The 15,123-nt window shown below is 52.4% G+C and overlaps 2 protein-coding genes across 2 annotated transcripts in view; one reads left to right on the forward strand and one right to left on the reverse strand.

The window, feature by feature from the left end:
- LOC146007358 (uncharacterized) overlaps positions 1-4,804 on the forward strand; it is an 82,674-nt gene extending 77,870 nt beyond the window's left edge. Inside the window, exon 13 of the mRNA XM_083145707.1 lies at positions 2,234-4,804. Coding sequence (XP_083001833.1) covers positions 2,234-3,543 — 1,310 coding nt within the window. The 3' untranslated portion in view covers positions 3,544-4,804. The remainder of the gene's footprint in view (positions 1-2,233) is intronic.
- Positions 1-15,123, reverse strand: part of LOC146009866 (uncharacterized) — a 235,403-nt gene that overhangs the window by 200,101 nt on the left and 20,179 nt on the right. The gene's annotated exons all lie outside the window — the stretch shown is intronic.

Raw genomic sequence — 15,123 nt, forward strand, 5'->3', positions numbered from 1 at the left:
GGAAGAGCCGCTGAGCAGGAGGAGGATGTGTGGGACTACGTCAGGGAAGACTCTGGCTGGTGCGGTGTGCTGGCGGTGGGGATAGCATGTGCTGGTAGTGAGACGGTGTGGAAGAGCCGCTGAGCAGGAGGAGGAGGATGTGTGGGACTACGTCAGGGAAGACTCTGGCTGGTGGGGTGTGCTGGCGGTGGGGATAGCATGTGCTGGTAGTGAGACGGTGTGGAAGAGCCGCTGAGCAGGAGGAGGAGGATGTGTGGGACTACGTCAGGGAAGACTCTGGCTGGTGCGGTGTGCTGGCGGTGGTGATAGCATGTGCTGGTAGTGAGACGGTGTGGAAGAGCCGCTGAGCAGGAGGAGGAGGAGGATGTGTGGGACTACGTCAGGGAAGACTCTGGCTGGTGCGGTGTGCTGGAGGTGGGGATAGCATGTGCTGGTAGTGAGACGGTGTGGAAGAGCCGCTGAGCAGGAGGAGGATGTGTGGGACTACGTCAGGGAAGACTCTGGCTGGTGGGGTGTGCTGGCGGTGGGGATAGCATGTGCTGGTAGTGAGACGGTGTGGAAGAGCCGCTGAGCAGGAGGAGGAGGATGTGTAGGACTACGTCAGGGAAGACTCTGGCTGGTGGGGTGTGCTGGCGGTGGGGATAGCATGTGCTGGTAGTGAGACGGTGTGGAAGAGCCGCTGAGCAGGAGGAGGAGGAGGATGTGTGGGACTACGTCAGGGAAGACTCTGGCTGGTGGGGTGTGCTGGCGGTGGGGATAGCATGTGCTGGTAGTGAGACGGTGTGGAAGAGCCGCTGAGCAGGAGGAGGAGGATGTGTGGGACTACGTCAGGGAAGACTCTGGCTGGTGGGGTGTGCTGGCGGTGGGGATAGCATGTGCTGGTAGTGAGACGGTGTGGAAGAGCCGCTGAGCAGGAGGAGGAGGATGTGTGGGACTACGTCAGGGAAGACTCTGGCTGGTGAGGTGTGCTGGCGGTGGGGATAGCATGTGCTGGTAGTGAGACGGTGTGGAAGAGCCGCTGAGCAGGAGGAGGAGGATGTGTGGGACTACGTCAGGGAAGACTCTGGCTGGTGGGGTGTGCTGGCGGTGGGGATAGCATGTGCTGGTAGTGAGACGGTGTGGAAGAGCCGCTGAGCAGGAGGAGGAGGATGTGTGGGACTACGTCAGGGAAGACTCTGGCTGGTGGGGTGTGCTGGCGGTGGGTATAGCATGTGCTGGTAGTGAGACGGTGTGGAAGAGCCGCTGAGCAGGAGGAGGAGGATGTGTGGGACTATGTCAGGGAAGACTCTGGCTGGTGAGGTGTGCTGGCGGTGGGGATAGCATGTGCTGGTAGTGAGACGGTTGCCATCGCACCCTGCGCTTTACTGCAGACTCTGTGTGCATCCTGGAATACACACATACAGTCTTTGCGGAATAGGATATAGGGTAGACAGTAACTAGGTCAACATGCATGAAAGGTTGACACAAGTATTATGCCGACATGGGGAAGGTCGCCGTGGGTTTTTTCCCATTTTTCTGTGCGACTCCAGGTCTGAGCAGACAGAGCTGTGAGGATGGGAGGGCAGAGCTGTGAGGATGGGAGGGCAGAGCTGGAAGGATGGGAGGGCAGAGCTGGGAGGATGGGAGGGCAGAGCTGGGAGGATGGGAGGGCAGAGCTGGGAGGATGGGAGGGCAGAGCTGTGAGGATGGGAGGGCAGAGCTGGGAGGATGGGAGGGCAGAGCTGTGAGGATGGGAGGGCAGAGCTGGGAGGATGGGAGGGCAGAGCTGGGAGGATGGGAGGGCAGAGCTGTGAGGATGGGAGGGCAGAGCTGGGAGGATGGGAGGGCAGAGCTGTGAGGATGGGAGGGCAGAGCTGGGAGGATGGGAGGGCAGAGCTGGGAGGATGGGAGGGCAGAGCTGGGAGGATGGGAGGGCAGAGCTGGGAGGATGGGAGGGCAGAGCTGGGAGGATGGGAGGACAGAGCTGGGAGGATGGGAGGGCAGAGCTGGGAGGATGGGAGGGCAGAGCTGGGAGGATGGGAGGACAGAGCTGGGAGGATGGGAGGGCAGAGCTGGGAGGATGGGAGGACAGAGCTGGGAGGATGGGAGGGCAGAGAGCAGTATTATGTCGGTGTGTATATGGTGCCGCACCAGACGCGTTCCGCAGGAGGACACACCTACGGGATGATGAGATGTAATAATGGTTAATGCCTTTGCTGTAGGGATACTTGGTAATATGCTTTATATCTTCTAGATGGATACAATTCGAGGAATACCTCAGCGAGGCTTCTCGTTTCATCTCCACATCGTGCCACAGGCTCTCCTGAAGAAAACCATATTACCCTGAAGTTACATCCAGCGCTTCACAATGCAGATCTGTCATCGGAGCGCCCGACTCCTGAGTTATGTTCTCTTGGTTACTCACACATTGCTGCACAGAGCACCGGTCATAGCTGTGACACCATCATTCCTTCTAAAAGTGGGAAATGTTTTACTCATAACCTCGCCCGGGTGAGACGTAAGAAAAGTCACACAGGAGAAAAGCCATTTCAGTGTTCTGAGTGTGGGAAATGTTTTACAAATAAATCAGATCTTGCTAGACATAAGAAAAGTCACACAGGCGAAAGGCCGTTCGCATGTCTGGAGTGCGGGAAATGTTTTATAAGTAAATCAGATCTTGTGAGACATGAGAGAAGTCACACAGGTGAGAGGCCATTTCCGTGCTCTGTGTGTGGGAAATGTTTTATCAATAAATCGGCTCTTGCTATTCATAAGAGAATACACACCGGTGAGAAACCATTTCCATGTGCTGGCTGCGGGAAATGTTTTACACGTAAATCAGATCTTGTTACACATGAAAGAAGTCACACCGGTGAAAAACCATTTCCATGCTCTGGGTGTGGGAAATGTTTTACACGTAAATCATATCTTGTTATACACAAGAGAACTCACACAGGCGAGAAGCCATTTATATGCTCTGAATGTGGGAAATGTTTTACAAAGAAATTTTATCTTTTTGAACATCAGAAAACTCACACAGGTGAGAAACCATTTTCTTGTTCCGAGTGTGGAAAATGTTTTACACAAAAATCACATCTGGTTATACACAAGAGAACTCACACAGGTGAGAAACCATATCCATGTTTTGAGTGTGGGAAATGTTTTATCCACAAATCGGGTCTTTCTATGCATGAGAAAAGTCACACAGGTGAGCGACCATATCCCTGTTCTGAGTGTGGGAAATGTTTTGCACGGAAATCGGATCTTATCATACACAAGAGAAGTCACACGGGCGAGAAACCATTTCCATGCTCTGAGTGTGGGAAATGTTTTACAAGTAAATCAGAACTTGTCATACATGAAAGAAGTCACACGGGTGAAAGACCTTTTCCATGTCCGAAGTGTAGGAAATGTTTTATAAAAAAATCTGATCTTAATAGACACCAAAGAAGTCACACAGGTGAAAAACCATATTTATGTTCTGAGTGTGGGAAATGTTACACGCGCAAATCAGATCTTGTTAGACATCACAGACGTCACACTGTTGCGAACCAGCTTTTGTAAAACCGTGAGCTCAAAAATGGCCAGTTTCACCGAGGGACCCTAACCATAAATTATCAAAGGATTCCATGCAAGATTTGAGACCCAGCCCACACGGCCAGTGTTCAGTTAACATAGCGCCCTGCTACAGTGAATCATCGGTGGCCATCGATACCACGCTGAAGGTCATGATTATGTAGGAAGGACAAGTGAACGGATTTGTAATAAAAAATAAACCACACCCGTCGAACCAGGTTATGCAGGAGATTCTCAGGAATGGTATCGGGAAGTTCTTGACCATGGAGAGTCCAGGGACACACCAGTATATGGGCCTTATTCTAGTTCACTCTTAGAGGCAAATTCCTTCTTAGCTGGACAAAACCATGTGCACTGCAGGTGGGGAAGATGTAACATGTGCAGAGAGAATTAGATTTGGGTGGGGTTTTTCTTCAAAGTGAGATCTATATTGCAGTGTGAAAATAAAGCAGTCCGTTTTTTTCCCTGCACGGAAACAAAATAACTCAACCAAAGCTAATTCTCTCTGCACATTTTACATCTGCCCCACCTGCAGTGCACTTGGTTTTGTCCAGCTAAGAAGGAATTTGCCTCTAAGAGTGAACTAGAATAAGGCCCTATGTGTTGCCATGTGTAAGCCAGTTCCATAGGTGCGGAATGGAACCCACGTAACTATAATATACAGTTGTTGGAAGACTCCTGCCACCATTCCAGGTCAGATGTTGGGGTTAAGGAGGCTGCTTGGAGGTGTTGTGGTCTGCTACAAGCCTCCTGAGGACCCCGATCTCTCACAGAGGTGGTTGAGGTCTGTCCTTAAACTGACGATGAATGAACCAACCAACATCCAGAAGGTGAAGCATTTCCCGACTCAAGTGTACTAATAACACCAATACCCGGTCCAGAATGGTCTGATCGGGACCAGTAGGGAGCTGTGTATCTTCTATCATCCAGGAGCTGAAGCATTGCCCATTGTGGCCGACTCGAGTGTACTAATAACAGCAATACCCGGTCCAGAATGGGCTGATCGGGACCAGTAGGGAGCTGTGTATCTTCTATCATCCAGGAGGTGAAGCATTGCCCATTGTGGCCGACTCGAGTGTACTAATAACACCAAACACCAGAATGGGCTGATCGGGACCAGTAGGGAGCTGTGTATCTTCTATCATCCACCTACTTGGACCCTGGTGTGACGGGGCTAATTCCAAGCTTATGTACTGTGACTATTGCCACGTTACTGGGCTGCACATTATTAAATTATATTATTACATTACTTTATGTGTTTTTAGCTTATTCTGTTCTCTTGTGATATACCGCCCGGTAACTGTGATTGATTCTAAATAAAGGATCAAAGCGAGGCAATTGGATTGGCATCTGAGAAGGAGGGGGGAGGGGGGGTAAGGATTGTAGGGGATATAATAGTTTAGGGAATAAAAACATTTTTAGATGATGAATCCACCCCAAGTAAGAGGTTTAGACCAGGCATGACCAAAGTCAGGCCCGGGGGCCAATTGCGGCCCGTGCTTTCATTTCAAGCGGCCGCAGCTGGAAGCGGGCAGAGCATCAGATGTGGGAAGCACAGGACACTAAAGGTGGGGCCCCGGCGAGCGCGCCTTTACCTTGCTGTCTGCTGCAGTGAGGAGGTGCCGGCCACCACAGTCACATGTGTTTGGCGTCCTACCCCTGCTGCTGCAATCGTATATCACCCTACTCCACAATCACAGTGACAGCAGTGTTTGGGGAGGGGGGCAGCAAGGGGGAAGCTTGCTCCCTTATCATGCAGAGCGGAGGAGGGCAGCAGCGGGAGCCCAAGCATCTCCTGTCCTTGCAGTGCCTGCTTTGCCTCTCCGTCCTCTGGCTCACACAAGGGGCTGGGAAACACACAGAGAAGGGAGGGGGCAGAGTGGGGGACATACAGTGAAGGAGGGTCAGGCTGGGGGACATACAGTGAATGGAGGCAGTGATGGCCATTCAGAGATAGGGAGCAGGGGGCAGGCTGGGGAACATACAGTGAATGGAGGCAGAGTGGGGTACATAGTGAATGGGGGTCATACAGTGAAGGAGGGTCAGACTTGGGGACATACAATGAATGGAGGCAATGAATGGTCATTAAGAGAAGGGGGGCAGGCTGGGGGACAGAGTGAATAGGTGCAGAGTGGGGGACATACAGTGAATGGGGGACATACAGTGAATAGGGGCAGGCTGGGGGACATAGAGTGAATGGGAGCAGAGTGGGGGACATAGAGTGAATGGGGAGAGAGTGGGGGACATACAGTGAATGGGGGACATACAGTGAATAGGGGCAGGCTGGGGGGCAGAGTGAATGGGGGCAGAGTGGGGGACTATTCTGATGTGATTAATGATTCAAAGAATGTCAGGCTGAATGGTCGGCCCCCACACATTTACACTTCACCAAATCTGTCCCTCGTCGCAAAAAGTTTGGACACCCCTTCCCTATACCCATAGTGCCGGCACACACACCCTATACCCATAGTGCCGGCACACACACCCCCTATATCCATAGTGCCGGAACACACACACCCTATACCCATAGTGCCGGCACACACACACACACCCCCTATACCCATAGTGCCGGAACACACACACACACCCTATACCCATAGTGCCGGCACACACACACACCCTATACCCATAGTGCCGACACACACCCCCTATACCCATAGTGCTGGCACACACACACCCCCTATACCCATAGTGCCAGCACACACACACACCCTATACCCATAGTGCCATCACACACACCCCCTATACCCATAGTGCCGGCACACACACCATATACCCATAGTGCCGGCACACACACACCCCCTATACCCATAGTGCCGGCACACACACAGCCCCTATACCCATAGTGCCGGCACACACACCCTATACCCATAGTGCCGGCACACAAATACAGCACCTACACCCATAGTGATGGCACACACACCCTATACCCATAGTGCCGACACACACCCTATACCCATAGTGATGGCACACACTGACCCCTATACCTATAGTGCCGGCGCACACACACCCTATACCCATAGTGCCAGCAGACACACACACACACCCTATACCCATAGTGCCCGCACACACACACCCTATACCCATAGTGCCGGCACACACACCCCCTATACCCATAGTGCCGGCACACACACCTCCTATACCCATAGTGCCGGCACACACACACACCCCCTATACCCATAGTGCCGGCACACACTCTATACCCATAGTGCCGGCGCACACACACACCCCCTATACCCATAGTGCCGGCACACACACCCTATACCCATAGTGCCGGCACACACACACCCTATACCCATAGTGTCGGCTCACACACCCTATACCCATAATGCCGGCACACACACCCCCTATACTCATAGTGCCGGCACACACACACACACCCCCTATACCCATAGTGCCGACACACACACACACACCCCCTATACCCATAGTGCCGGCTCACACACCCTATACCCATAATGCCGGCACACACACCCCCTATACCCATAGTGCCGGCACACACACCCTATACCCATAGTGACGGCACACACACACCCCCTATACCCATAGTGCAGGCACACACACCCTATACCCATAGTGACGGCACACACACACACACACCCTATACCCATAGTGCCAGCACACACACACCCTATACCCATAGTGCCGGCTCACACACACCCTATACCATAGTGCCGGCACACACTCTATACCCATAGTGCCGGCGCACACACCCCCTATACCCATAGTGCCGGCACACACACATCCTATACCCATAGTGCCGGCACACACACACCCTATACCCATAGTGCCGGCACACACAGCCCCTATACCCATAGTGCCGGCACACACACCCTATACCCATAGTGACGGCACACACACACCCCCTATACCCATAGTGCCGGCACACACACACCCCCTATACCCATAGTGACGGCACACACCCCCTATACCCATAGTGACGGCACACACACACACACCCTATACCCATAGTGCCGGCACACACACACACACACCCTATACCCATAGTGCCAGCACACACACACCCTATACCCATAGTGCCGGCACACACACACACACCCTATACCCATAGTGCCGGCACACACACATCCTATACCCATAGTGCCGGCTCACACACACCCTATACCCATAGTGCCGGCTCACACACACCCTATACCATTAGTGCCGGCACACTACCCCCCTATACCCATAGTGACGGCACACACACCCTATACCCATAGTGCCGGCACACACACACAGCCACTATAACCATAGTGCCGGCACACACACCCTATACCATAGTGCTGGCACACACACAGCCCCTATACCCATAGTGCCGGCACACACGCCCTATACCCATAGTGACGGCACACACACACCCTATACCCAGAGTGCCAGCACACACACACACACCCTATACCCATAGTGCCGGCACACACACCATATACCCATAGTGCCGGCACACACACACCCCCTATACCCATAGTGCCAGCACACACACACCCTATACCCATAGTGCCGGCACACTACCCCCCTATACCCATAGTGCCGGCACACACACACCCTATACCATAGTGCCGGCACACACTCTATACCCATAGTGCCGGCGCACACACCCCCTATACCCATAGTGCCGGCACACACACATCCTATACCCATAGTGCCGGCACACACACACCCTATACCCATAGTGCCGGCACACTACCCCCCTATACCCATAGTGCCGGCACGCACACACCCTATACCATAGTGCCGGCACACACACACCCTATACCATAGTGCCGGCACACACTCTATACCCATAGTGCCGGCGCACACACCCCCTATACCCATAGTGCCAGCACACACACATCCTATACCCATAGTGCCGGCACACACACACCCTATACCCATAGTGCCGGCACACACACACCCTATACCCATAGTGCCGGCACACACAGCCCCTATACCCATAGTGCCGGCACACACCCCCTATACCCATAGTGCCGGCACACACACACCCCCTATACCCATAGTGCCGGCACACTACCCCCCTATACCCATAGTGACGGCACACACCCCCTATACCCATAGTTCCGGCACACACACCCCCTATACCCATAGTGCCAGCACACACACACACACCCCCTATGCCCATAGTGACGGCACACACACACACCCTATACCCATAGTGCCGGCACACACACACACCCTATACCCATAGTGCCAGCACACACACACCCTATACCCATAGTGCCGGCACACACACACACACCCTATACCCATAGTGCCGGCACACACACATCCTATACCCATAGTGCCGGCTCACACACACCCTATACCCATAGTGCTGGCACACACACACCCTATACCCATAGTGCCGGCTCACACACACCCTATACCCATAGTGCCGGCACACACACATCCTATACCCATAGTGCCGGCACACACACATCCTATACCCATAGTGCCGGCACACACACACCCTATACCCATAGTGCCGGCACACACACCCTATACCCATAGTGCCGGCACACACACCCTATACCCATAGTGCCGGCACACACCCCCTATACCCATAGTGCCGGCACACTACCCCCCTATACCCATAGTGACGGCACACACACCCTATACCCATAGTGCCGGCACACACACAGCCACTATACCCATAGTGCCGGCACACACACAGCCCCTATACCCATAGTGATGGCACACACACAGCCCCTATACCCATAGTGCCGGCACACACACAGCCCCTATACCCATAGTGATGGCACACACACACCCCCTATACCCATAGTGCCGGCACACACGCCCTATACCCATAGTGACGGCACACACACACCCTATACCCATAGTGCCGGCACACACACATCTATACCCATAGTGCCGGCACACACACACCCTATACCCATAGTGCCGGCACGCACACATCTATACCCATAGTGCCGGCACACACACCCTATACCCATAGTGCCGGCACACACACCCTATACCCATAGTGCCGGCACACACACACACCCCCTATACCCATAGTGCCGGCACACACGCACCCTATACCCATAGTGCTGGCACACCCCCCCCCTATACCCATAGTGCTGGCAGACACACCCCTATACCCATAGTGCCGGCACACACACCCTATACCCATAGTGCCGGCACACACACCCTATACCCATAGTGCCGGCACACACACACACCCCCTATACCCATAGTGCCGGCACACACACACCCTATACCCATAGTGCCGGCACACACACACACACCCCCTATACCCATAGTGATGGCACACACACACATCCTATACCCATAGTGCCGGCACACACACACATCCTATACCCATAGTGCCGGCACACACACACACACCCTATACCCATAGTGCCAGCACACACACACCCTATACCCATAGTGCCGGTACGCTCACATCTATACCCATAGTGCCGGCACACACACCCTATACCCATAGTGCCGGCACACACACCCTATACCCATAGTGCTGGCACACACACACCCTATACCCTCAGTGCTGGCACACACCCCCCTATACCCATAGTGCTGGCACACACACCCCTATACCCATAGTGCCGGCACACACACACTATACCCATAGTGCCGGCACACACACCCTATACCCATAGTGCCGGCACACACACCCTATACCCATAGTGCCGGTACGCTCACATCTATACCCATAGTGCCGGCACACACACCCTATACCCATAGTGCCGGCACACACACCCTATACCCATAGTGCCGGCACACACACACCCTATACCCTCAGTGCTGGCACACACCCCCCTATACCCATAGTGCTGGCACACACACCCCTATACCCATAGTGCCGGCACACACACACACTATACCCATAGTGCCGGCACACACACCCTATACCCATAGAGCCGGCACACACACCCCTATACCCATAGAGCCGGCACACACACACCCTATACCCATAGTGCCGGCACACACACACCCCTATACCCATAGTGCCGGCACACACATGCTATACCCATAGTGCTGGCACACACACACACCCTATACTCATAGTGCCGGCACACACACACACACCCTATACCCATAGTGCCGGCACACACACACCCCCTATACCCATAGTGCCAGCACACACATGCTATACCCATAGTGCTGGCACACACACACACCCTATACCCATAGTGCCGGCACACACACACACACACACACACACTATACCCATAGTGCCGGCACACACACACCCCCTATACTCATAGTGCCGGCACACACACACCCCCTATACCCATAGTGCCGGCACACACATGCTATACCCATAGTGCTGGCACACACACACCCTATACCCATAGTGCCGGCACACACACACACCCCCTATACCCATAGTGCCGGCACACACACACACCCCCTATACCCATAGTGCCGGCACACACACCCTATACCCATAGTGCCGGCACACACCCTATACCCATAGTGCCGGCACACACACCCCCTATACCCATAGTGCCGGCACACACACACACTATACCCATAGTGCCGGCACACACACACCCCTATACCCATAGAGCCGACACACACATGCTATACCCATAGTGCCGACACACACACACCCCTATACCCATAGTGCCGGCACACACACACCCTATACCCATAGTGCCGGCACACACACACCCTATACCCATAGTGCCGGCACACACACCCTATACCCACACACACCCTATACCCATAGTACCGGCACACACACCCTATACCCACACACACCCACCCCCTATACCCATAGTGCCGGCACACCCACCCCCTATACCCATAGTGCCGGCACACACACACCCTGTACCCATAGTGCCGGCACACACACACCCTATACCCATAGTGCCGGCACACACACACACACACACACCATCTATACCCATAGTGCCGGCAGACACACACCCTATACCCACACACACCCCCTATACCCATAGTGCCGGCACACACACACCCCCTATACCCATAGTGCCGGCACGCACACACACACCCCCTATACCCATAGTGCCGGCACACACCCCCTATATCCATAGTGCCGGCACGCACACACACACCCCCCCTATACCCATAGTGCCGGCACACACACACACCCTATACCCACACACACCCACCCCCTATACCCATAGTGCCGGCGCACACACACCTATACCCATAGTGCCAGCACACACACACATCACTGAGGGTGCAGCCTATACAGTCACTTATTACCAGTCACATCACTGAGAGCGCAGCCTATCCAGTCACTAGGAGCCAGTGACATCACTAGAGGGCAGCCTATCCAGTCACTAAGTACCAGTGACATCACTATGAGTGCTGCCTATCCAGTCACTAGGAACCAGTGACATCACTGATGGCGCAGCCTATCCAGACACTAAGTACCAGTGCCATCACTGAGAGCGAAGCCTATCCAGTCACTAAGTACTGAGAGTGCAGTCTATCCAGTCACTAGGAACCAGTGACATCACTGAGAGCGCAGCCTATCTAGTCACTAAAGGGGTTATTTTGGTTCAGTCTCTCTGACAAATTCCTTCTTAGATGGACAAAACCATGTGCACTGCAGGGGGGCAGATGTAAAATGTGCAGAGAGAATTCGATTTGGGTGAGTTATTTTGTTTCTGTGCAGGGTAAATACTGGCTGCTTTATTTTTACACTGCAATATAGATCTCACTTTGAAGTAAAACCCCACCCAAATCTAATTCTCTCTGCACATGTTACATCTGCCCCACCTGCAGTGCACATGGTTTTGGCCATCTAAGAAGGAACTTGTCAGAGTGAACCAAAATAACCCCCATAAGTACCAGTGACATCACTGCTCGGATGGTTCTGACCGATCATTTTCTGCATGGAATTCACCCTCTGTTCGTATGTACAAGGCGTTTGCACATGTGCAGAAACGCCTCTGCACATGCACAAACACAAAGCATCGGCCGGCTGTCCAAACCCTCCCCCAATGGCAGGGAGAGACCGCAAACCTCCCCCCAATGGTAGGGAGAGACCGCAAACCTTCCCCCAATCGTAGGGAGAGACCGTAAACCTCCCCCCCCAATGGTAGGGAGAGACCGCAAACATTCCCCCAATGGTAGGGAGAGATCGCAAACCTTCCCCCAATGGTAGGGAGAGACAGCAAACCTCCCCCCAACGGTAGGGAGAGACAGCAAACCTCCCCCCAACGGTAGGGAGAGACCGCAAACCTCCCCCCAATGGTAGGGAGAGACAGCAAACCTCCCCCCAACAGTAGGGAGAGACCGCAAACCTCCCCCCAATGGTAGGGAGAGACCGCAAACATTCCCCCAATGGTAGGGAAAGACCGCAAACCTCCCCCCAATGGTAGGGAGAGACCGCAAACCTCCCCCCAACGGTAGGGAGAGACCGCAAACCTTCCCCCAATGGTAGGGAGAGACAGCAAACCTTCCCCCAATGGCAGGGAGAGACAGCAAACCTCCCCCCAACGGCAGGGAGAGACCGCAAACCTCCCCCCAACGGCAGGGAGAGACCGCAAACCTCCCCCCAACGGTAGGGAGAGACCGCAAACCTCCCCCCCCAATGGCAGGGACTGTAATTTATGAAGATGTGAGTTCTATTGAAGGTGTGCTGTTGTCAATAGCAACCAGATCCTATTTATTATTATCTAGAAGGTGCTACATAAGTAAGAAACAGAATCTGATTGGTTGCTATGGGCAACGTTCCATCTTCAATACAACTCCCATCTTAGTAACTGTGTCCCTACATCTCCCAATGGCGAGATTGAGTGTAATCCATATGTACTTTATAACACACAATGACATCACAGCCACTGACTGCAGGTGATGTCACAATACGCCTGGTAATAAGGAACCACAGATAGGACATTAATGTAGACATTTATTAGTGGCGAGCACAGTACAAACGTCAGTAATCCAAGGGACACGGTCATATTAGGTCGAGGGAGACCGCCAACCTGCACTGGGTCCACACATGAAATAGGTCGACATGGCTAAAGTCTACAGGGTTGGAAGGTCAACAATGGAAAGGTCGACAGTCAAAATGTCGACATGAGTTTTTCACGTTTTTTTATTTTCTTGTCGACGGGCGGTATTTCATGCCCTACCATGCTCGAGTCTAGGGCGTGAAGGGAGAATAAAAAAAAGTGTGCCGAGCGCAGCCAGAGGACGCAGTTAACTTTGACAGTGCCCACATGGACATATGGAAAAAAAACGTGAAAAACTTGTGTCCTTTCCATTGTCGAACTAATGCTTGTGTCGACCTATCAACCATGTCAACCTTCAATGCTCCAAATTTCATGATTGTGTGGTCACAAGCCCTTCATACCCAGGTGCCAACAATCCGGTTAATAGGGGCAGAGACTGTGGTCTTGAGCATCAGGTGAGTCCAGGCTGGCTGAGACTGGAGATAGCTAAGTGGATGGAAGTGTTTAAGGAGGTAAACCAGGGTCAGAAGAGGGGCAGGCAGAGACATACGCACCATGTAACATGCCTGTGGGGGTTCCGGACCGATGGGATGTAGATACCTACTCAGAACATGGAAATGGATTCTCACCTGTGTGACTTTTCTCATGTGTCGCAAGAGCGGATCTGTGTGTAAAACATTTCCCGCAATAAGAGCACGGAAACGGTTTCTCCCCCGTGTGAATTCTCTGATGTGTAACAAGAGCGGATTTGTGCAAGAATGACTTCTCACACTCAGAACATGGAAATGGTTTCACGCCTGTGTGATTTCGCTGATGTATAACCAAACCGGATTTGTGTGTAAAACATTTCCCGCACTCAAAGCATGGGAAAGGCTTCTCTCCTGTGTGAGTTCTCTCGTGTATAATGAGATATGAATTACTTACAAAACCCTTTCCACACTCATTACATTTAATTAGTTTATCACCGGTGTGATATTTCTCATGGGTAACCAGAGCTGATTTGTGTGTAAAACATTTCCCACACTCAGAGCAGGGAAATGGCCTTTCACCTGTGTGAGTTCTCTCATGTATAACCAGGCTGAAACCACGTGCAAAACCTTTCCCACATGTAGAACATGTATATGGTTTCTCACCTGTGTGGCTTCTCTGATGTCTAACAAGAGCAGATTTGTTTGTAAAACATTTCCCACACTCAGAACATGTAAACGGTTTTGCACCTGTGTGACTTCTCTGATGTATAACAAAAGCAAATTTATGTGTAAAACTTTTCCCACACTCGGAACATGGAAACGGTTTCTCAAATGCGTGAATTCTCTCATGACTAATAAGAGCCGATTTCTGAGTAAAACATTTCCCACACTCAGAACATGGAAATTGTTTCTCACCTGTGTGAAATTTCCTGTGTATAGCAAGAGTTGACTTATGTTTAAAACATTTCCCACACTCAGGACATGTAAACGGTTTATCACTTGAGTGGGTTCTCTCGTGTCTAGAAAGGTGTGATTTCACTTTAAAACATTTCCCACACTCAGAGCATGGATAAGGTTTCTCACCTGTGTGAATTCTCTGATGTTCAACAAGATAAAATTTCTTGGTAAAACATTTCCCACACTCAGAGCATGAAAATGGTTTCACACCTGTGTGGGTTCTCTGATGTATAACAAGATGTGATTTGCGTGTAAAACTTTTCTCA

This window comes from Crinia signifera, chromosome 6, assembly GCF_055691185.1.
Source record: "Crinia signifera chromosome 6, ASM5569118v1, whole genome shotgun sequence".
Taxonomy (NCBI): domain Eukaryota; kingdom Metazoa; phylum Chordata; class Amphibia; order Anura; family Myobatrachidae; genus Crinia; species Crinia signifera.